The sequence below is a fragment of the Danio aesculapii genome, chromosome 8 (assembly GCF_903798145.1).
Source record: "Danio aesculapii chromosome 8, fDanAes4.1, whole genome shotgun sequence".
NCBI classification, from domain to species: Eukaryota; Metazoa; Chordata; class Actinopteri; order Cypriniformes; family Danionidae; genus Danio; species Danio aesculapii.
In genome coordinates, this window is record NC_079442.1 from 27813183 (window position 1) to 27836583 (window position 23401).

The following is a 23401-nucleotide window of genomic DNA, read 5'->3' on the forward strand; positions in this document are numbered from 1 at the left end:
GAGAATTTACATAAACTCAAAAGTCTTTTCAAATGATTAGAATTAACTTCTAGTAAGATTTGAGTTGTCTACACTTATTTATATCATTTGCTTATTACTTAATATATATCACTTGGTAAATTCGACTATTAGGTTTTACACTGTGTCAATAAAGTACACCAGCCAATGGAATTGTAGTTTCCATACTAAATATATTTCATGCAATACAAACATCAGAGATATTTGTATTCACTAGGAACATCATAATGGCATACGTATGCAAGCATCAGACGTTTACTTTATAATATTCTACAGAAACTGGCACCACAGACGCTTACTTTATAACATTCTACAGAAACTGGTACCACAACATGAACAAAGTCTGCAGGATACTCAAGAACCATTTTCAAATTTGCATACATTTCATTTAAATACTTTCCCCCCGCCCAATTACCTAAATGAAAATTTCAAGTTTCAAGAGGCACTCAAAACCACAGTGTGTATTTAAGGTTTCTATATAGTATCCATTTTTCTAGTACGAATAAAACTCCTACTTATATTTGCAAATGCCCTTCTTGAGCCTCATAAGATAGTAAATGGCCATTGAATTGGCACTGCAGAATTTTACTAGGTATTCTTATATATTTCATACAGTTTTAAGAATACTATAAATTTGGGCATACTTGACTCGCATACTGATATTGCTTTACTGTAATACAGAAGTAGGCATATTTACAAAACAGAATAAAAACAGATATCAGGCAGTTTTGTTAAATTTAATTATTGTTAAAGTAAATTACATTTACTTAAACATTAGCCTTTATTGCATTCTGGCACATTTTGGAACACAGAATATACATGAATAAGGCCTTACATTAAATTTTGGAGGGCGGAGGCAAACATGATACAGTCCTCAGCATCTTTTAAACTCATATTTTTAATAGAAAGCTATACAATATAATATTTGTGCATATACATTAGATTAGTAAATCTGGAGCTTATCTAACAAAATAACTTACGATAACGGTCCAAAAACTAGTACACACAAATTTATGTTATAGAAAAATATTAAATACAAATGAAAAAAAAAGAGCAAAATTCAAGAGAGACAAAAAAATGTGAAAAAATTTAGTTGAAATTTTGTAGGTTGTAGTCTTTTTTTCAATATTTTGCTTGAATTTTATTGTATTATATTTCAAACTGTAAATATGTTTGGTGACTAAAATATTATTTTAATAAAGATATTTGTTTAATAAATCTGTTTTGTTTAAATGCACCAAAATACATTGCCTATTCACTGAGAAATAGATAAAAATATTGATTCTCAAAATGGGGTGAACTCAATTATGCTGAGCACTGTATATGATATCTACAGAGCACATATTAATGTTGGACACTTGTCTGTTTCCCTTTTTATTCAAAGTCAACTTTCTGTTTTTGGGGTTTCCTGTTTCTATTCTCTAACAATGAAAGAGCATTGTGATGAGATTGGGAGTCTGTCCAAAGACCACATTCAAACAGCTCACACGGACTAGCATGATGCTCATTTACTGCTAGCTCTGCATAGCTGAGGGCTGCACAAGCTGTCTGATACACACATACACACACACAATTCCTCAGCAGCTTATATGTCTTGTTTTTCTAGGTCAGTGCCAAAAAAACATCACTTTCTACTGAGTCAACACTTCTACAGAAATGACCGTCACTTAAACTAACAAAAGCTACGTTTTGGGATTTTTGGTCCAAAAGGATTTGGGATTTGCATTACATCCAAATCATTGCACTTCATTCTTTTATTAATCTCCTTTTTTGTTCATCTTATTACATTTATATTCGTTTAGATGAAAAGAGATACTTAATGTAAGGTAGGAAACAAGGGGGGACTCCTTTGTGTGTGTTTTTGTTGCTCTCTCTTCAGCTTGCTTATGTTGCCTGACCCAGATCCCGCAAATGTACAGAAAGCAAGAATAATTACTGTTCACATTTCCTTCAGGCAAAAGGCCATCCCAGTGAGTAGGAGTCCCCAGTGAATTATGACTCTCATAATTGTATCCGAATCCTCTCTGGAAAAAAAAGATTGTGTTTATAAAGCAGACATCTGGATCATGAGTACTGGCCCATTTATTGCAGACTACTTTTGTCACCACCCACCACACAAAGGAGATAAATTCGGTGTGTAGTAGTTACAGCATGCCAGATCGCATTAAGCTCTTCAGAGAGGTGTGATGGACTAAACACTCCTTCATTCTCTTTCATACACTCCTTTCATTCTGTCTTTCTCCATATAAGGAGAGAATGCAGGTAGTGAGTGAAGCCCCTCCTCTATAAGAAGAAGGGATGTCTCAGATGGAGTCAGTGTGTGTGTGTGTGTGTGTGTGTGTGTGTGTGTGTGTGCGTGTGTGCGTGTGTGTGTGTGTGTGTGTGTGTGTGTGTGTGTGTGTGTGTGTGTGTGTGTGTGTGTGTGTGTTTGTGTGTGTGTGTGTGGCTTCCTGTTTCATGAATCAGTCTTTAGTCATCTGATGTCTTCAAGTCTAATGCTGATATCACACATACTGAGACCTACTGATCTGGCAGCATATACCTACACACTTGTTTAAAATAAACTAAGTGTTATGTTTGTACAAGCACTCAGAAATGATCAGCCAAATTACATGGAATTGTTTAAAAAAAGATTAGTGAAAGCAATAACTGAATATTAAAAATAATGCTCAAATTAATCATCTGTGCATGCAAGTTGTGATGGAAAAAGTACAACTTGACTGACAAGTGCTTGCAGAAATTCAACCTATTCTCTAGAAAGTATTCACCAAGCATAACTTCCGTTTAAGTCTGTGAGAACAAGGTAGTTAATAAGGCAATTCATTTTAAACACACACATAGCCTACATATATAATTAACATTAACTGGTGTAAATGTGGTTTTAACAGGAACTGTCCCTCTATGATTTATGGATTTAGTTTAAGATTTAGATTACGCTTTCAGATTGTATGTTAGGACCTTGATCTATAAAACCATTTGATGTTGGAAATTTAACTGTGTAACTGTGTAAGTTTAACAAACAAAATTATTTATTTTGAAACTCTTTTATTCTCTTGGTTGGTCAATTAAATGATGATAGCCTACAAAAACATTTCTGACAAGCTGCATTTTTTGATGGGTGTCTGAAACTTACTACTTATTGATTGGCTCTTTATTGATTAATTGTTTGTTGTTTTTCTCTTTAGATAAAAGCACCTATTGAAATAACGCAAATTATGCCCATTAATCAAATAAAAATAAAATAAAATACAAGAAGCAATCTAGGCTGACCTGTAATGTCTGGGAGCATATACCTACAATTCAATTCAATGATAACTCAATACAGGACTGTTGGGGTTTGGGTGGTTCGACAGACCCACCTCTCACTGACAAAAGTCCAGATTTTGCCACATACGTAAAATTATTTGTCTTATATTGACCGCTATGCTATAATAAATTGTAAAAAATAACCCATCGAGGAAGGCTTTAAAACCAAGTGGAATCCTGTGTGATTTCCAGCATCCCAAATTCTGACTGAGGAAAGTTGAGTGTGCTGGCCAGTTTGTTTTTAGCCTAATAATTGACAATAGGCTACAGTTTAACAGATTCCTATTTTTTTCCTACTGATACATAATGTGATCATTTTGCATTTAAAAATAAGTATTGTTTTCATATTTCGTTATTCTAAATCTTTAGGAAATGTTTTTGGTACATCAAAACGTGTGTTTATGATGACCATCAAAGCTAATCCAGCAAAAAATAGTGCTTAAAATGTCAGTAAAATGCAGTTTTTAAACCTCAAAATTAAATAGAAAATGAGGCATATAACTGCCAGGTCAACTTTTGAGAAAAAAATAACCACTCCCTACACCGGGCTGGCTACAGGCCTGCAATATTAGTACTGTTAACAAAAGAAGTTCACTCATGTTTACAGTCTATTGAGTTAAAATGACATCATTTCATAAAATGACTTGGTTATCCTATTATATTAACCAGAAACGATGGATAGAACTACTCCAGCGGTCAAATTATAGACTTGTTGTTGTGTAATATCGGTCCAGGCTGCATGATAAGAGTTTTATGTTAAAAGTGGTCTTTTGTGTCCGGTGCGTCTCTTTAAAAGGCGTGGCGTAAAGCAGTTTTACTGCACACGCACGAGCTTATTTCACCGTCAGCGAGCACGGAGGCGTCATCATCACACGCACGAGCGCTGTCCGTTTGAATCACAGACTGTACAGTCGAGTATCGCTCCACACAGCTACAGTAAGAGTCGGATGATTTGCATTTTAAAACCTATTTAACCACATGCTTATCTGAATTTGGATTTAACGCACTGAATCTTTAAATGGACTGAGCGCTATAGGGAATTCTGCGTGTTTCCCTGGTGCGTTAACCAGTAGTTAGATTGCGGATTAATACGAAATGGCTACGGACGAGCTGTCATCGAAGCTGAACCGTCGGCTGAAGATCGAGGATGGCTCGCACGAGCCGGTGGCGGCCCTGGACGAGGCTCACGAGAACGGAGCGCACGATAAACCGGCCACGAGCAGCGCGGACTCCGAGCTCGGAGCCAAACTGCAGCGGCGCGGGGAGCTGAACGAGGGCGTCGGTGAACACCAGCAGCCCAGCATGAAGGTGTTCAACCCCTACACCGAGTTCAAGGAGTTCTCGAGGAAGCAGATCAAAGACATGGAGAAGATGTTCAAACAGTAAGTACCTCACAACAGCTGTCATCCTCACTGCTGTGCAGCCGCAGTTGTGAGACATGTGCAGGTCATATCAGCCCCCTGAGACACCATGACCAACTGAAACATCTGACTGTCCATTCATGTTTCTCTCTATTATTTGTCCATTTATCCTCCTCCTCTACTCTGCCTGTCTGTCTGTCTGTCTGTCTGTCTATTAATTTGTCTGTTTTTGTCTATCTGTTAGTCCATCTATCTGTTTGCATCCACCTTTTTATCCTGTATCCTTTAAGTTTTAGCTTAAAATACCTTAAAATTAATTTTATAATTCAGCATCATTTATTTAGTACTCTCTTAAGTTTTATATATACATATTATTGTTATAATAAAACAGAATTGAATGTTTAATCAGGAACACACTGTCTTTGTGATATAATTTATGACACCGTCTGTTTACTCCGTCATGCAGCCTAATGTAATGTTTTGCCTGAACCTTTTTCACACATCTAACAAGTGGCCTTAACCTCAGCCCCACCCAAGTCGGTATCCTTTATTTCACATACATTCACACAGAGATATATGCAGGACTTTGAACTGTGGCTTGAGAAATTCCCATAAGGTCATGTACAGGTTTCATTTAGCATTTTACCCAATAGAGGTAAAGTTTGTTTTATATTGGCATATTCATTCAACGACAACTTGTGACATGTTCCCTATAGTGTTTACCATGATACATTGAATATTTGGTCTGAAATCAAATGTAAGTATGGCTTCATAAACAACATTAGCACTATTTATTTTTACTATGAACAATGTTGTACTTTGATAGTCATTGGCTGCCTAATGTTTTGACTATTAGGAAATAGCAAAGAATACTTTTCTGAAATTATATTAATAAGGAGAAAGTCTGAATGTGTTAATATAAAACCAACTTTACCTTAAGTTTAACCCACAGATACATGTTGTGCAGTCTAGCTGCCCAATATGACACAGTTCTGTTGTCACCATGACTGGTTTCGACTGCTCTACAGTCAATGAATGAAAGACAGCTTACGCATTTACTCCACATTAAACTGGTATCCAAAAACAGTTCTCAGAGCCTTTGTAAATGCTGGTTTGCTACAAAAAGGGTTGTCAGAGCCTTTCAAGTTGGCCTAATAAAATCCTTACAGCTGAATGTTGGAAGCTACAGGGAGTTGAATCTTCGTGAGATTGACTGCAGGAATGTGTTCTCTGTGCTCTCTGTGGTGGAGCGGTCGGTTCGGGGCGGTGACTGCAGGGTCGGTTTCACACAGACCCAAGCGATGTGGGAAAGGGGGCTGGTTGAGGATCTTGCGTGAAGAGGAAGTGATGGGTTCCTCTCACCATTTCTGCTACCAAACAAAGCTACCATTGTTGTGAATTGGCCAAAACCGGCTGCTCCAAATCTGTGTGAGGAGGCCTTTGCATCTAGATGAGCTGCCCTGGGTAGCAGTTTTCGTAATGCCATAAACGACTTTAAACGACTTTTTTTTAGAAAAGTGAAATATTTATTTATTTATTTATTTATTTATTTTATTATTATTTTTTTTTTTTGCAGATTTGAATATCATTATGACTTTTAAAGTATCTATAAATTTTTTGGATTTACTTGTATTTGTATACATTTTCCATTTAATTTTAGTTTCTGCTGTTGTTATTTCTGCTATTTTTTTGTTATATTTTTATACAATATAATGACTTCTTTTAGTTTCATATAGTTTAGTTTGGCTTTTCATAGTAATTAACGGGATGGTTCAGACCCGCCTACCCCACTCCCACTGTCATTTACTTACTGTAGTGTTGTTGGCCGCTTGTCATTTTTAATTGATCACAAAACTATTATATAATTACTTTACACTTCACAATATATCTTTTGAGCATCGATATCACAATGTGTACTTCCGCAATAGTCGCGTCGCAGAATCTGCATTGTTAAATTGGGATTAGATAGTTTAGGATTTTATATATATATATATATATATATATATATATATATATATATATATATATATATATATATATATATATATATAGTAGGGCTGCTCGATTATGGGAAAAATCATAATCACGATTATTTTGGTCATAATTGTAATGACGATTATTCAAAACGATTATCAGTTGAAGTCACAATTATTCGCCCTCCTGTGAGTTTATTTTTTATAAATGTTTCCCAAATTATGTTTAACAGAGCAATTTTTCACAGTATTCCCTACAATATTTTTTCTTCTGGAGAAAGGCTCATTTGTTTTATTTCGGCTAGAATAAATGCAGGTGTAAATATTTTGAAACCTATTTTAATAGCTCCATGTTATTAGCCCCCTTAAGCAATATATATTTTTGATTGTCTGTAGAAGAAGCACTGTTATACAATGACTTGCCTAATTACACTAAATAGGCCTTTGAATTGGAATTGAATTGGAATACTAGTATCTTGAAAAATATCTAGTAAAATATTGTGCTGTCATCATAGCAAAGATAAAAGAAATCAGTTATTAGAAATGAGTTATTAAAGCTATTATGTTTAGAAATGGGTTGAAAATAAATCTTCTTTCCATTAAACAGAAATTGGGCAAAACAAAAGTATTTCAGTCAAGAGCAGTGAGTGATTTTTCTCCTTTTGTTGTTTGATTAATAATAAAAACAGCCAGCAGCAGGAATATTGCGCGCTGTCACTTTAAGAGCAGTGCGGTTCAGATATGGTTTCTCTTTCATATGTCTTTTGATTCTCAACTTGTTTTTTTATTACACAAATGAGGGTTAATATGTATAATAAAAACCACGCTCTGACAAAAATGTGCATGTATTTGACTATTAAAGCGCTCGCATAGATGTGTGTGCTCTGCTCTTCTCCGAGGCTGAGCGCTTGCACACACACAACAGCATGCGCCTTTTTCGCGCTTTTAAAAACATGACTGATTCGAATGTACATCAGTGAATGATACGCATCCCGTGCTGCAAAAGTTACATTACAATACATGCTTTTAGTAATTTTCACGTGAAACTGAGGTTTGCAGAGCAACAAATGTGTACAACTAGAAAGGGGGCAGTATATGATGCAATAATCGTTTATCTCGATTAATGCTGTTTCATAATCGTTAGAAGCCAAAATCGAAATTGAAACCGAGTTTTCGATTAATTGCACATCCCTAATATATTATGTTGGGATTATATAGTCACAAAGTTTAAAATGCATGAGATTTGTTGAGTTACTGCATAGTTTAACCATAGCGGAGCAAAAGTTTATCATTTGCACAATTTTAAGCCCTATAAAGTTTAAAGCATTCAGACAATTTCAGCAAATTTTATAGAGAATGATTTTTTTGAACTATTTAAATGGTAAAGTCTTTGCAGAGTGTTATTTTATATTAGATTTTTTTTTGTACCTGAATACAATTTGACTAGCCTAAAAACCATAAAGCACTGTTCATTTCACTTATGTTTGCTCCTATTACATTTAGCTATACTTTACATTTTAATTTACATCATTATGTACATTTAAATTACATAAAAAGTATACTTGCTTAATTTGTTTATTACATTTCGTGCATGATTTGTTCCCCTGCAGAATCATGCCAATCAATAGAAAATTAATAAATAAATTGTTTTCAAAACAGAGGTATTCAAGTCATCTGGTAAAATTTTATGTATATTTCAATATATATCATCAGATTTTCCCAGTATCATGCAGCCCTACTTTAAACTATTGCTTTACAAAACTATTATCTAATTACTTTATGAATTATAATTAATTGTACTTTGTCTTCTGCTGAATTATTGCACTTTTTTAAACACTATTGTTTCTGGGTGCTACCTATTCATCTATAAATTAGTTTTTTGTGTGAAGTCAAATGCTAATTCAATCAGCTTGTGGTAATGTGTTCATTTAGAGGTGACAAAAATTGCCATAGACTGGTTTCACATCTATTTTGCAGCTATAGAGATCACCCAGAGTGAGATACAAGACTGGTTTCATTTAGTCTCCTTCATAGAGTGAGCCTTTGGCATTATATATGCTAAATGAGACAGGTGTGGTGGTTTTATCTTTAGGAGAGTGTGAGTCGTGCAGAATAGTTCCCTTTTGTCTCATAGAAAACAAAGCCTCTGCGGTTACTTCACAGGTTAAACATTAGCTAGGGTTTTTCATGGTCAATTCCCTGTTAAGAATTTTGGTGATAAGGAGATTGTAAGTCAATAATGCTGTCTAGTTGCTTTTCCATGTTGTTCCATGTTAGTTTTATGCATGTTTACAGAAACAAAGAAATGTGAACCGCTTCAATTGATTTATTACTTTCCAGCTCTATGTTGGCTGTTTGTGCCATTGCCTGAAGCCTTGAATATAGATAAGGATACGATGAAACATGGCCGTCGAGGAGGTAGGTTGGGAACACTTGTATGTTCTTGGATGGAGTTATGCAATCGTAAGAAAAATCATTGATTGGTTCACCTTTTAAATGAATGCTGATTTTCTTTGAGCAGTTCATTCAGCACATTCAGTACTTCAGTTGCAGTCAATGTTGCACTCTTAACTGCTTTTGTGCAGAGGGAGGCAGAAAAAGCAGGGAGAAAGAAAAACTGTGTAACAGCCACAGACTGGCCAGAGTCCAGCTGATAAGAGGAATGCAGGCTTTGCCTTACCCTCAGGCCACTTTTCAGAGGGATTCACAATTTTTAGTTTATGACCAGCATTCAACACCATCATTACTGTTTTTTAAAGGGATAATTTTAATACAAGAAAATTTCCTCACTGTTTACTCACTCAAGTGGTTCTAAACTTTTATGAATTCTTTCTTTTGTTGAACACAACAAGATCTACTGAAGAATGTTGGAAAAAGCAGCTATTGAAGTTCAATAGGAACAAAAATACTGTTGAAGTCAATGGCTGTTTTTTTTCTCCCAACATTCTTCAGAATAACTTCCTTTGTTTTCAACAGAAGGAAGAAACTCAAACGGGTTGTAGAACAAGTGAAAGGCGAGAAGCAAACTGTGGGCAATTTTTGGGTAAACTATCGATTTAATGTAAAACTGCTAACTTTATGTAGTTCTTTCATGGTATGTTTATTACAATTAGTGATTTGCATGTTTTCTATTTTTATCGGAATAAAAGATCCCTGCCCAGATGTTTTGCATAACTGTGGTAATTGATAGTAAAGCATGTAAATATGTTGTTTCTCCTTAATTAAGTTCTCATAGGAGCAGTCCTGCACACTTGCTTTGTTCAAAGAAATCGAAACTTTTGTAGTCAACACCTACATTGTTCAAAGACGAACACAACACTGTCTTAGCCTGGAGTTACAGTAAGATTGATTTTGAGCAGCAGGTTTAACTTTTAGATCATTTAGAAGATTATTTTTGAGCAATTCTATCACGTTAAGACATGTCTTTTGAAAATTCCATGTGAGATATGTGAAATTACCATGTAACCATTGTTCATTCACCCCAGCGGAAAGCGTAATTAATAGCTGATCCATATAATAATAATAATAATAATAATAACATTAATAATAATATGGTAAAATGCGGGTGTAGTTCTAGTTAAAGTAAAAGTGATTCAGTTTAGTTTAATACAAATGTCACTGTTGAAGTTTAGTTTAATTCAGTTTAGTTCAATACAAATATAATTAATGAAGGCCGATCCACTGAAGAACAGCTCTATAAGCCCCTACCAAGCAAGCCATAGGCAATAGTGGTAAGGAACTAAACAATTGGTGGAAATGGAGAACAAGCCTTTGGAGAAACCAGGCTCAGCTGGGGCAACCTGTTTTCCTCTGGCAAAACGCATCATCAATTAATTACTCCATGGATTTGCCTTCAGTAGTGACATTTGCATTACACTGATCTGAATTAATCTGAACTGAACTCCAACATATTTGATAAACCAAACTGAATCCGTTTTAATTTAACTAGAACTACACCAGCATTCTACCACCACCACTATTTTCTACAATGTTCCACAATCTGAAATATAATTATGGCTTTTTATTTTCTGCATCCGTGTTAAGCTGCTTTGACACAATCTACATTCTAAAAAGCGCTATAAATGAATTGAATTGAACTGAATAGTACTGCAGCAGTTGTTGGCCAAAAAAGAGTGCATTCCACTTGTTCTCCTGCACTAACTAACTAAGAGGCAGATCACATTACAAACTTAATTTTGAAGCATATAAGAAAATTGAACAAAAAGACCAAGATACTGTTTAGTGTTTGCTTAATGGCTGTGATGAGGGAAGGAAAAAATCCTATGAAGCTCTGCGAATGGCAGTCAAAAACAATGGTAAATTATACACCAAGTTCATTTAAAGTAGTTAAAGTTTATTGCCAGTGCACCCACCCACCCACACACATGTGCAATGTAGCACTTATGCAAAAATTCTTCATGAATAATTTTCCCTTTTAAAACCCATTGTGGTGCTCCTTTCTCTTTTAACATTTGGAACAATTGTTTTAGTTGATTTAAAATACTTTAAGACAATATTACATTACATTTTAGCATTAATATATTAAACAGTTATACAGTTGAAGTCAGAATTAATGAAACGCTGCTCTCTGCAGAGCCACTTAGGCCCCATTTACACTAATACATTTTAGTTTTAAAACGCATAAGTTTTGCTGAGGTTACGCCATATGTCCACACTATGCCGGAGTTTTCGAGCACAGAAAACGAAGCTTTTTGAAAACGCTGAAGAGGCCATTTTTATTTTAAGACGCTGCTGCTTCATGTTAGTGTGGATGGGGAAAACGGAGACATCTGAAAATGGAGGCGTGGCTGCAGACTGATTGGGGCTTTTTCCTCAATATTAAGTAGCCTACACAAAGTTCAGTCTTGCGTCCTCTCCTTGTAAGTTCAGACTTACAGAGGACATGTCGGGTAAATCTTCAAAGGGAACAGTGTACTTTATAACCTCATTTACATCACCCTGGCTTTGTTGTTTCACTTTCCTGACAATAAAGTGAAAACATGATATAAAGAACTGCCTATTTTCATTTTGATATTAGCAACTTAACAGACAATTAAAAATGTCAAGAAATCGTGTAGCTACATATTTATGACCGTCATCTTCATGCATATTTATAACAAAATGGAGCCTATTGCCTCCTTACATTTTCATAAAATATACGAAACATACCTTGTCTGTTTTACTAAATATCAGTTTTAATAATCAATAGTGTCTGTTATAAAAAGTTATACAATATAGGAAATAAAGGTGAGCAATTAGTCAATATGCAGAATCAGTGTCCGCGGTTACATTAATATATTAACTTCTCTTTGTGCTCAGCCAATACACGTTACCTGAGAACAAGTAATAGATTCAAAAGACCAAAGTCGGGGAATATGTCGTTAGATATAGACAACAAGATGAATTAAATATCACGTTTAACAAATATAGTGAGATTAGATCCAGCGGTAGGTCCTTGATAAACAGTCCAACATGCACAGCTCTCATATGGGTAGATGTGCTCAAAGCACGCTGCAGTGCACGCCAGAGTGTGTGTGTGTGTGGTCAGTGGTGTAGTGTAGACGGAGAGTTGTTCAGAATTGCTGGGTGAAACGATATTGTGGGCGCGGATCGTTTTCAATTTTTCTTATTTATTGATTTTTACAGATTTTAATATTATTATGACTTTTATAGTATCTATTAATATTTTGGATTCACTTGTATTTGTATACATTTCCCTTTTAATTTATTGTCCGGTATTGTTCCATTTGCTATTTTTTAACAATATTTTTATACTATATAATGACTTATTAAGGTTTTACTATACTAACTACTATTGATTCTCATAGCAATCAAAGGGATAGTATAGACCCCCCGCTCCACCCCCTTTTAATAATAATATTTGAAAAAATAATAATAATCACAGGAGGGCTAATTGTTTAGACTTCAACTGTATGTCTTGAGTTAAAAATAATATTGGCATCAGATTTGCGTCATTAAAAATAACCTGTAAACGTCAATCCTTCCTACTTCTACATGCGTTCTTTTCAGTGGTCAGCTATCTTGGATTCTTAAAGCAGATGTACTTGGAAACCCCTCTTACCCCCCCTCCCCCCTCCCATCACGCTAATGCTCTGGTACAGTTTCTGATAATGTGAATGGCGGGATGGCCTAATTGGCTGAGTGATTATGCGTGCAGGTCCCATGCTGTGCCTACATATGAGCGAGAGGCTTTAGTCCCGTGAGCAGTGATCCTGCAGCGTCGCCTCTAGTAATGATAAAAACAGAAGATAAGCTCCGCGCTCTTCCTCTTTCTGCCTGCCCTCTTTTTCCTCGTACACTTTTTCTCCAGGCCATATTTCCTAGCAAAGATAACATTAGACACAGTCAGGAATGTTTCGATGCAATCTCGCAAACATGAACATATCCGCAGGCCAGTGTCAGTAGAATAATGATTGCTCGTTTCTTTTGGGCAACCCTCATTGTAGTAAAATATACATCACAGCAGAATGTAATAAGCACTTCTCTCTTTCTCTAACTCATATTTTGCCTACTCCTTAAATGGTAATGCGTTTCTCCCCACAGAGAGCAGAATGATGCGATTATTTTCCAAATCACCCTATTTCCTCATTTCTGAAACTCCTGCATGTTTTAACAGCCCTGTAGCAGAGTTCAGCTTCAGTAACAGGATGTTGGTTGTGCTTTTAATATAATATAGATGCAACGAAAGTAAATACAGCTGAGGAATTTGTCCACAAAAGCTCTGACACACTGCCAAATCTAACTGACACAGTGACCTAAGAGGATAAGACCAAGTTAATGCATGCCGTCTCTAAAGATTGGTTACTTAATTTATGTGAGATGAACATTAAAGCCTATAAAAGCTTTAAATTAGAAGTTTTTAATTAGGTTTCCCATTGGGTTGATGTTTTTGAAGTTTTCTTTTCTTTGAAAGAGAGTTTTAATAGTGATATTGAGAATAAATATGAATATCTTAAGCACAAGGGGTGTCTTTTCTTCAAATGCTGCCAGTTATCATGTAGGTGTGAGGTTTATTTAGACGCACACCCTTATTTGGCATTCACATTGGTATCACATGCCTATAATGACTCATTTGGGCAGAGGGAAGTCCATTAGATTGGTTGTTTTGTTTCCAGAATGGCCATATGTAACCTCAGCACTCTTTCAGGAAGTTCTCCTCTTCTAGTTCTCGAAGCGCCAGGCCTCCTGTTCCTCCCTTTTCTTTCTTCATGTTAAATTTTTGTCTGTTCATGGTTTGCACTCTCCGCTAACTATAAATATCCTCTGGGATTGTGCGGCCATTGGCTGATCCATGAAGGCTTCTGCTTAAGGACTAATGGTTAGTCACCTGGTCTGTAATCCCAGCAGATCGAGGTTAGTTCTGGCTGTGATCATTAACTACAGCGGCGGAGAATGTGGAGCTTTGCTGCATTATATACATTACATGCAGTCTTGCATGAACTATTACATTAATGCTTGCCTCGTTAAATATTCATGAGCTGTTTATAGTCACTAAAGCATTCATGTTGTAAATGTCAAATAACTGGGGAGGTGAAAAGAAACTTGTTTTACAGTGTTGTCTTTGTTTTAGTATGAATGCTTTTACATGGCAAGACTGTTTTGTAATATTTACACACAAATGACATTGTAAAATTGAATGTTATGAAGTTTAATATTAGAATATTTTAAAATATATTTTATTACTTTTATTACATGATATACTTTTATATTAAATAAGACTTACGTCGTTCTGTGGCTCCTTGGTTGAGGATCACAGCTCTGTACAGTAAGCAGTACTGCATTCAGTGACTCTTCTCTTTTTGAGGCGCTTCATCTTTTTGTTCGTAGTCATCCATAGCGTGGGTGGATAATGATGGATGCATCTCAACAGTTATGTAAAGCCTTTATCCATTTGGGATGTCATCTTTATACGACTTAGCATCTGTATTGAGAAGTCTGGATCATTTTGTAATGAAATTTGCAGTCTCGTTTTGAAGTAGAGAAGCTGAAATGTACAGTATTCTTGAGTGTATAGTTGTAACGAAACATTAGAGGAAAACTCAAGTGTGTGAAGAGCCTTGAATGCTATTGATTTAGGTTCAATAATGAGGATGAATTGTGTTAGTTGTTTGGATCGACTCAAACCACTAGGAACAGGAAGTTGTCATAGTCAAAACGGCTGTACATGAAAGCAGAAATGCAGCATTTATTCTCTAACCGTGATCTTTGTGTTATGAGTACAGTCAGTTTTGCAAAACAAGAAAAAGCGGAAACATTTCATGTGGTTTTGTGTTGCTGAATTGCCTAATCACTTTTCAAAAACATTTTGCTTCTCTTTCACACATTAATGTCCATTAGAATTGAATTGTTGTTGTTTTGTGTCTTGAATATGCAAATTAAGTTTTGTGTTTAACAATAAAAGAAACTTTTTGAATTCTCAAATAATGTGTTTAATGCATCGTATGTAATTTTCGCCACTGGAGGGTGTGTATTCACAACAAACAAAGCAGTTTGATGATGTCGTTCACATTGCATCCTAAAAGACTTCTACATAAGTCATGTTCATAGATGAGCTAAAGTATTCAGCACTTATTGTCATGGTAGTATGAAGCAGAGTAAGTCTGAAATGGGACAGCTGAAGTAATTGCTAGTGTGAGATGAGAGTGACATGGCAAGAAAGCTGCTGAGCATTTATTATGTTACAGTCGACCGCTTCCAGTTCTGGCCGTGATCATGTAGAGGAAGAAGCAACACTGTTATCATTTCATACGTTTTAAGGTTCTGTTGTAATGCTGCTGCTCTGTGCACCTTTGGTGTTTCCCTGTTTTCTATAAAATCAAATGAAAATTGAGGGAGGTGATGTTATTAGCATGGTGACATGGTCCATGTCATAAGTTAAAATTGCTCATTTATTTGCATATGAATACTCTTTGTAACATTTGGGATAATGCAAGTACACAAGTCAGCAAAATATATAACAGTAGCTATGTTTTCATCCAAAGATGCTAATTAAATTTATGCATAAAACTGAAATGTCGTATAAAAGATGTGCTAATAAAGCGTCCATCAAAGAGAACAAAATCACCACTTCCTGATTAACTGGCGCCAAATATCAAAAGTAAAAACAGAATTTAAGCGCATTTTTTTTCTTTTCGAATAAATGCTTATTCTACTGTTATGCACATGTTTTATTTTTTTATGGGCATTTAAAAAATATATGTGCATTTTGGTGTTTCCATCAGCCATTTTTTATGCACATCCAAATTGCACATAAAATAAGTGGATTGAAACATTGAAAAAAGTCGTACATATTGTGCCTTTAATGTAACTGACCTTTTATTTGTGTTCTTAAGTTATGTTGCTATTGTGTGTCTCTTTCCAGATCATTCCTATCTTATCTCAGAAAAGTCCATTTAAGATGTTTCGTCCACAGATGTTTTGTGGATGTAAAAATGTTTTGTTTTGTGTGGTCGTGACTGATGTTTATGCCTGTTAGACTGGGCTGTCATGAACATTGTGTTTAGAGTTGATCATGTGTTTGTATTTGTGAGGGATTTCCCATGACTTTTCCCATTAGCTGTTGCTTGGCAACATGGGATTTAGGAGATTGGTGAGAAGGAAGATAGGCAAATGAGTGACTGGAGGAGGGAAAAGAGTTGGCTGGCCACACTTTAGATGTTTTCATGATTTTTGTCTATGATATAATGTACAAGTTCACACATTACTGCCTTTCAGACAACCTTGAGGGGTTTTTTTTTAGCTCCAAGGCGTCATTCCACTTAAATTAAATCTGTATTTTTCATAATTAAATCAGCAGTAGCTATAGTCCTGCATTACAGCGTGACTGTTCAGACAGGCATGAGTATTTAGGCTAGCGTCAGGCAGCATTTCAGTAAATTTAGGCAATTGCTTAATCTCAAATCCTGTTACATGCCTCACATTCTGACAAACAGTTGCTTTCAAAGTTCACAATGCACAATCCAGTGGCGATTTTAGGATTTTCATTTTAGGGGGGGCTCAGCTCCTGAGGTAAAAAAGATAGATAGATAGATAGATAGATAGATAGATAGATAGATAGATAGATAGATAGATAGATAGATAGATAGATAGATAGATAGATAGATAGATAGATAAGCTTAAAATTACATTTATAAGTAGTAAGTTAATAGTAAGAAATTAATAAAAGTTCAAATGTTTAATATGGTAAAACTGTTTATGGTAGTAAACGACACTTTCCATATTTAAGAACATTTTTGTTTCCATGTATTAAATAATAAAACTGGCACTTTTCTAATTAAACAAAACATATATTTTTAAACCTACAGGCTAATTCACATATTTCATGATCTGAATTACAATAATAAATAAGATTTTTTTAATACAAGACAACACATGATGTTTCTATGTCAGTTTTCAAATGAAAAACAGAAGATGAGAGGAGCTGAATTTTTCCGCTGTTTTCAAGTTCAATTTAAAGGGTGACTGAGACGATAATTAGGTGTACAGTTTATGAGCTAATCGTAAAAGTTTTAGGGGGGCTGAGTAGAAATATAGGGGGGCTTCAGCCCATGGCACAATACATTAAGCGCCAATGGTTGGTTTAAGTACAGTCTGCATGAATTTAAATAGTGGTATTTTAGTACACATGCATTAGCGTTGAGTTGCTGAAGTAAAAAATGACACTTGAGAAATTTAAGTGTTGCCAAAACTAAAATAATGTTTTAACCAATCCCATCTTATGTGATTTAAAAACTAAAACTACAAAAGGGGCTTTTCACAGAAATGTCACTTGAATCCTTCTGGGTTTCTCAGAGCTTTCCAATCAGCAGTTCTTAAAGGTGTTGTGACTTGAGAAATCAAATTTTGCCTTGATCTTTTGACTTTGTAGTATACCATGAATTTGACTTTGTAGTATACCTCAAGAACAAGACTGTAACCCATAGGTATACACCATCATGGAGTTCAGAAGGAAGCCTCATTCTTTGATCCTAATATCAATAGTTTGAAGTGTCCTTCAGCTTGTTCATTTCAAAAGAAATGTCTAAATTAACATTGGCAGAATTTTTACAAATTTACTAACATCTCACACCGATCGGATTTCGTTGCACATATGTAAACGTAAAAATGCTTCTGTCTTTAAATCCTACTAAAAGTGGTTTCAAATCAGGTGCATATTCAATATCGGAACATATCATCTGTGTCTAAATGCACATCAAGCTACCCTTGGAATTTGAAACCCTCACAATGCATTTTCGACAACAGAAAACTTTTGAATGTCACATTAAGAAGCAAACATGTCTGAATGTGCTCACACTATTATGTCGATAGTACAGTGATCACCAATAGAATCAATTTATGCAGGGGTAAAAATAAACAAGATACAAATAACAGTCATGTCTAGCAGTTACACCAAAACAGCTTTATTTATGATAGCCACATTATATTTTGCTGCAGTGCAGAGAATATTTCTCCTCATTTTCAATATTGTTCTAATAATACTGTAAATAAATAAAAAATACTTTTATTTTTTCCCTATAGTATATATCTATTTAATCAATTGTTGCACTATAAACATCAGTGACCACATTTAAATAAACAATGTTGGCAAATTGTCATGGTTTTAGCCTGAATTATACAAATAATTTTAATATCATGTCCAGTGAAACCAGGGAGTAAACTATGCTGGTAGTTGTAAAGCATTCACCTCAGAATAACTGCAGGTTAGTATTAATGTAAATCAATGTATTTGTTCAGAATGCAAAATGTCAAGTTCATTGTAAGAAGAAATGTAGAAGTGCAACAAGTGAGTTTTCCTGGGGTGTGCGCCGAGGTAGCAATCAAGACTATTTGTGCATTTACTGTTCCTCTCTCCTTTATAGAGGCATTTAAGGCTTCTGCACTGTAAAAAGTGTAATAACAAAAAGTTAAGACAACAAATATTTTTAGGTTTCTTTAACTTATTTTAATAAGTTAATCAGGTTTATCCACTAAATTTAAGTTCTACAAAATCTAACTTAATATTTTCAGTCAGTTTGAGTTGAAATGACTAGGAAAGTTAATTTGAGTGAACTAAAAAAAAGTAAGGCAACAAGTTTTTTTTTTTTTTCACAGTGTACAAAAAGTACATTTATTCAGCACTTTTTTTTCCTGTCTAAAGCTTGGGTAAACTTTCATCTCACAAATGTTGTAAGTATACTCTACACGGATGGTTGAATTGGACACATGCATCATATTATCTAGTAGGAGTGTCAAAGTTAATCGTTTATATAGTGCATTGTGGTATAGATGAGGATAATTCAGTATGTTTCACAGGACCGAGACCAAAAACAGTTTTATAATACTTCTTTCTCTTCTTTAATTAAAGTGCAAAACAAGGCACTTTCCAAATAAGTCGAAATCAAAAAAATAAATGGCCAAAATATGCTAAACGATTGAAGCAAAATACGCTATCCCGGACGAGCCCCCAATTTGTTACTCCCTTTAGATGGAAACAACAAGAAAGGAGAGGGAAGCCAAGAGTCACATCACAAAAAGTTTATTTTATGCCCACAGTGACTAGTAGGCCAGAAATGTTTAGTCCAACACCTGGTTCGGTCAAAGAGTATCTGAGCGCCCTTTAAGCAGGATATGGATGGTGATATCAAAAAGCGCACACCTGAGCTGTAGCTTTACCCAATCCAATTGATTACTCCTCGTGATTTGCTGCTTGTGAGTTTGTTGAGACCATCTTTCAGTAACACTGAAGGTTTATAGAAGCCAGGATCATTCAAATTGCAGTGAAACACAATGCTGAATATGTCGTCATCAAAGCTTGTTTTCTTTGAGGAGGTAAATTTAAATAAACGGTTTATTTTTCTCACCTTTGTATTTTAATTACAAAATTGTACACGTGCATTGATGACATGATAAATCTCATCAAACTGAACTGTGAGAACAGTGCAGGTTCACACCTAATATATTATCTAGAGGAATCTAGAGATTGTCTACTCTCTATTCTCTTTTAACCCTTGTGTCTGCACTCTTGAACACACACTGTTTGTGTGGACCGATGACTGTGCACAGTCATGATGCACATAATTGTGTCACAAGGACACTATATAGAAAGCCAAATTTTACTTTGGGCTGCACAGTAAGGACCACATCTAACCCCTCATTAGCTGAAGTCCCTTTGCTAACATGCTTGTTATCATGTTGCATGTTTAAACCTTTTACAGAGCAAGAAAAAAATTCCTCAAATCTCTTTCAAGTTCAGACTTGCATGATGAAGTGTCTTGAAAGAGACATAGCAAGAGGACTTTTTCAACACACCGAGTGCTAGTTACATGCTAACTTCCTTATTCTTTTGACGCCCTTAATAATTACTCAACCAAATTATTTTTTTGTCTAACAAGAGCTAGTGAAACCAGTCAGGGTTCAAATGCTGTTATCAGCAAAGCCTATCAAATGAGTCAAAGCGTTTTGTGAAGGCACAAGGAAACCTGCTTATGCACTTCTTTTCTGGTTGTTATGAGGAAGTACTGATTGCATTTGCTTCCTCAATCATCTGTAGTGTGTGTGTGGACTTATTTGGGCAAAACATTTGATCTATCTTCCTCAATGGTTACAAAAAAGAGGAAAAGTTCTTTATTTCAACTTCTTGGGCAGCATCTGCTCGGCATTTCCATGTAGATGTAAAAGATGATGTCAGCAGAGTTTGGCAAGAATATGGCTGACTGGTCCCAGATTTGTGCAAGCAGCTGAAGTGTTGTTGCTTTTTATCTGGAGATTTTAGCATCTGCGAAATACCTCAAACCTCCCTGAAGTGTTAGAGTAGCTGATAGATAGTAAGAGCAATTTATAATTTTCTGACTAACCACTCACTAATTCTAATAAATTGTGTCAAAAGCACTGTTCTTTTACACCTTTCTAGACCTCAACCTCTGTGTACAATTGTAGTCCAAACATTTTATGTTTATATAATGAATGTTCTATAATAAAATGTTTGTCTACTTTAAATATTTACATCATATTTAATGATAACCAGTGCTTGACCATTTTGTAATGCCATCAGTGGTGAAACTGATAGTTAAGAGCATTGATTTGAACTAGAACATTTCATTCATTCATTCATTTTCTTTTCGGTTTAGTCCCTTCATTAATCAGGGGTTGCCACAGCGGAATGAACCGCCAGCCCACCCAGCTGATGTTTCACGCAGCGGATGGACCTTCCAGCCGCAACCCAACACTGGAAAACACCCATACACTCTTGCATTCACACACGTACACTACGGCCAATTTAGCTTATTCTATTCACCTATCAAATGTCTTTGGATATGTGGGGTAAACCGGAGCACCCGGAGGAAACCCACATGAACATGGGGTGAACATGCAAACTTCACAGAAATGCCAACTGACCCAGCTGGGGCTCAAACCAGCGGCCTTCTTGCTGTGAGGCAATTGTGCTACCCACTGCGCTACCGTGACACCCTAGAACTATTTTGTAACTTCAAAAATATCTTTTCTGTCACAAGTCATCTTTAATTGAAAGATTTGAATTAAATAAGGCAGCTGGAAAAGTTAAACTGTTTAGTAACTGTACAATATTAACATTATATCTGTCACCATTGTAAATTGTGTTTATTGGAAATTATGATATCATATTATTAGTGTTGCATGATATTGGAGAAATTTTACATTGCGATTTTTATTTTTTATTTATTTATTTATTTTTTAATTTATTTATTTTTTTCTCTCTCTCTCTGCAATATAAATTGCGATATAATTTCACCAGAAGACTTAAGCTGTATTTGCAAAGTCATTACTTGGGATGATTTTGTATTGGGGTGTAAAATATAAATATATTTTTAGGTATAATACATGCATTTATTATAAACAAACTACAGTCATAAATAAATACAATTGAGCAAATAAAGTGAAAGTAACCATGCTTCATGGTTTTTTGGTGAGAGCAACAGTATTCAGGTACAGATATTGAATAATCAAAAGTAAAATAGCACTGTATAGTCTTCACCATATAAATAATTTAATAAAATTAATCTTTATAAAACTTCTTTATGCACTAGTAAAATGCTTGAAACTCTCTTCAAATGCTCATACAGTCACAAGCCCTAAAACACATGCAGATTATAAACCTTCAGTCTATTATGGTTCGATTCTGCAGTCTCCACAAATCTCGTGTGTTTTGACCTGTGGTTTCTGGTCATGTATAATACTAACTCAACATTGCATGAATATTTCGGAAGCACACATTGCGATATCTATGCTCAAACGATATATTGTGCAGCCCTTCGTATTATGATATATAGTTTATTCATCCTATGTTCCGTGATTTCTCCATTTTAAGCAATAAATAACATTTTATAACTGAATTGCGCAATTCTAATTGCGTTTTAAATATATAATCCACATGTAATTCATCCAGATTAGGCACCAAAGAAACTTGCTTAATTGTTAGGAAGTGACATCACTTTACTGCACAATGAAAAGTCAAGCATGAGTCATTGTAAAGCATGAGGAGTCTTTCAGAAGCAAGCGCACTGTACGTAACAGCCGTTGCTTAATTAAACATGGTGGATTTCAATTACAACTGACCTTTAATTGCACTGGCCATGCTTGACCTTTCCGTTGTTAAACAGGTTAACCGTATGCAGACGTAAATTATTGATTTGAGGCCACTTAGAAACACCGGTTGCCTGGATTCACAGGTGATCTGATTTTGCCTTTCAAAAATAAACCACCAACTCAATCTTGCTTGCCTTGAAATCACATTAGTGTTTAACTGCTGCTGTACTGTAACCCACAACCAAACCCACTACACTGAAACACAATGCTCAGTTTAAGGGGTCATTTATAGAGGATTTGGTGCCCCTGTACATGGACACACTCATTTTAGACTGAATGATGAAAGGATGTCAGTGAGTCTGTGAGACAGTGTTAATGAGAGAGAGAGAGAGAGAGACTGGAATTAGCAGAGTGTGTTGTATGTCAGAGTACTGGAGTGTTTGAGGCAGATGGACACACAGTACACTTCATATTCATGAACAGGAGGCAATAAAGCAGATAAAGTGCAAAATATAGCACTGCTGGGCCTGAATATTAATCTTATATATGGAGCCCAGCATAAATAACTACACCCCCTTTGAAAATGAATACTTTAATTAAAATTTTATATATTCCATATTTTTACGCAATTTAATATAGCCAATAATTTCTGCCACATTATTTAAACAAAACTATTTTGTTAAACAGTCATATCTGTTAAAATAGGAGTTTAGTCACCCAACATTTTTAGGAATAGAAAGATAATGCATTTAAATTCACAAGAGTTTTTGGAAAAAAAACTAAAACTAAATTGGGAGTTTTATACATTTCTCATGATTTTTTTTTTTTATTTATTTATTTATTTATTTTTCTTATTTTTTTTTCTGTTTATTAATATTTTCCCCCAACATATGAATTTGGCTGTACTAATTTGTGTACTGTGATCTTAAGTGTTTTTATTTTTCAGTTTTAGCTTTGGTACTGACTAAACTAATGTATATGCACAACCATATTATTGATGCATTTTTAAATATATTATCCCAGGGGTGTCCAAACTCTGTCCTGGAGGGCCGGTGTCCTGCTGAGTTTAGCTCCAACTTGCTTCAACACACCTGCCAGGAAGTTTTTTTGTATATCTAGTAAGAGCTTGATTAGCTGTTTCAGGTGCTTAAGGTTGCAGCTAAACTCTTCAGGACACCGGCC

General features: G+C 35.2%; 1 protein-coding gene across 1 annotated transcript in view; it reads left to right on the plus strand.

Moving 5' to 3' along the window:
• Positions 1 to 4176: 4176 nt before the first annotated feature.
• efhd2 (EF-hand domain family, member D2) overlaps positions 4177 to 23401 on the plus strand; it is a 29734-nt gene continuing 10509 nt past the window's right edge. Inside the window, exon 1 of the mRNA XM_056463554.1 lies at positions 4177 to 4706. Within this exon, the coding sequence (XP_056319529.1) occupies positions 4420 to 4706 (287 nt within the window). The 5' untranslated portion in view covers positions 4177 to 4419. The remainder of the gene's footprint in view (positions 4707 to 23401) is intronic.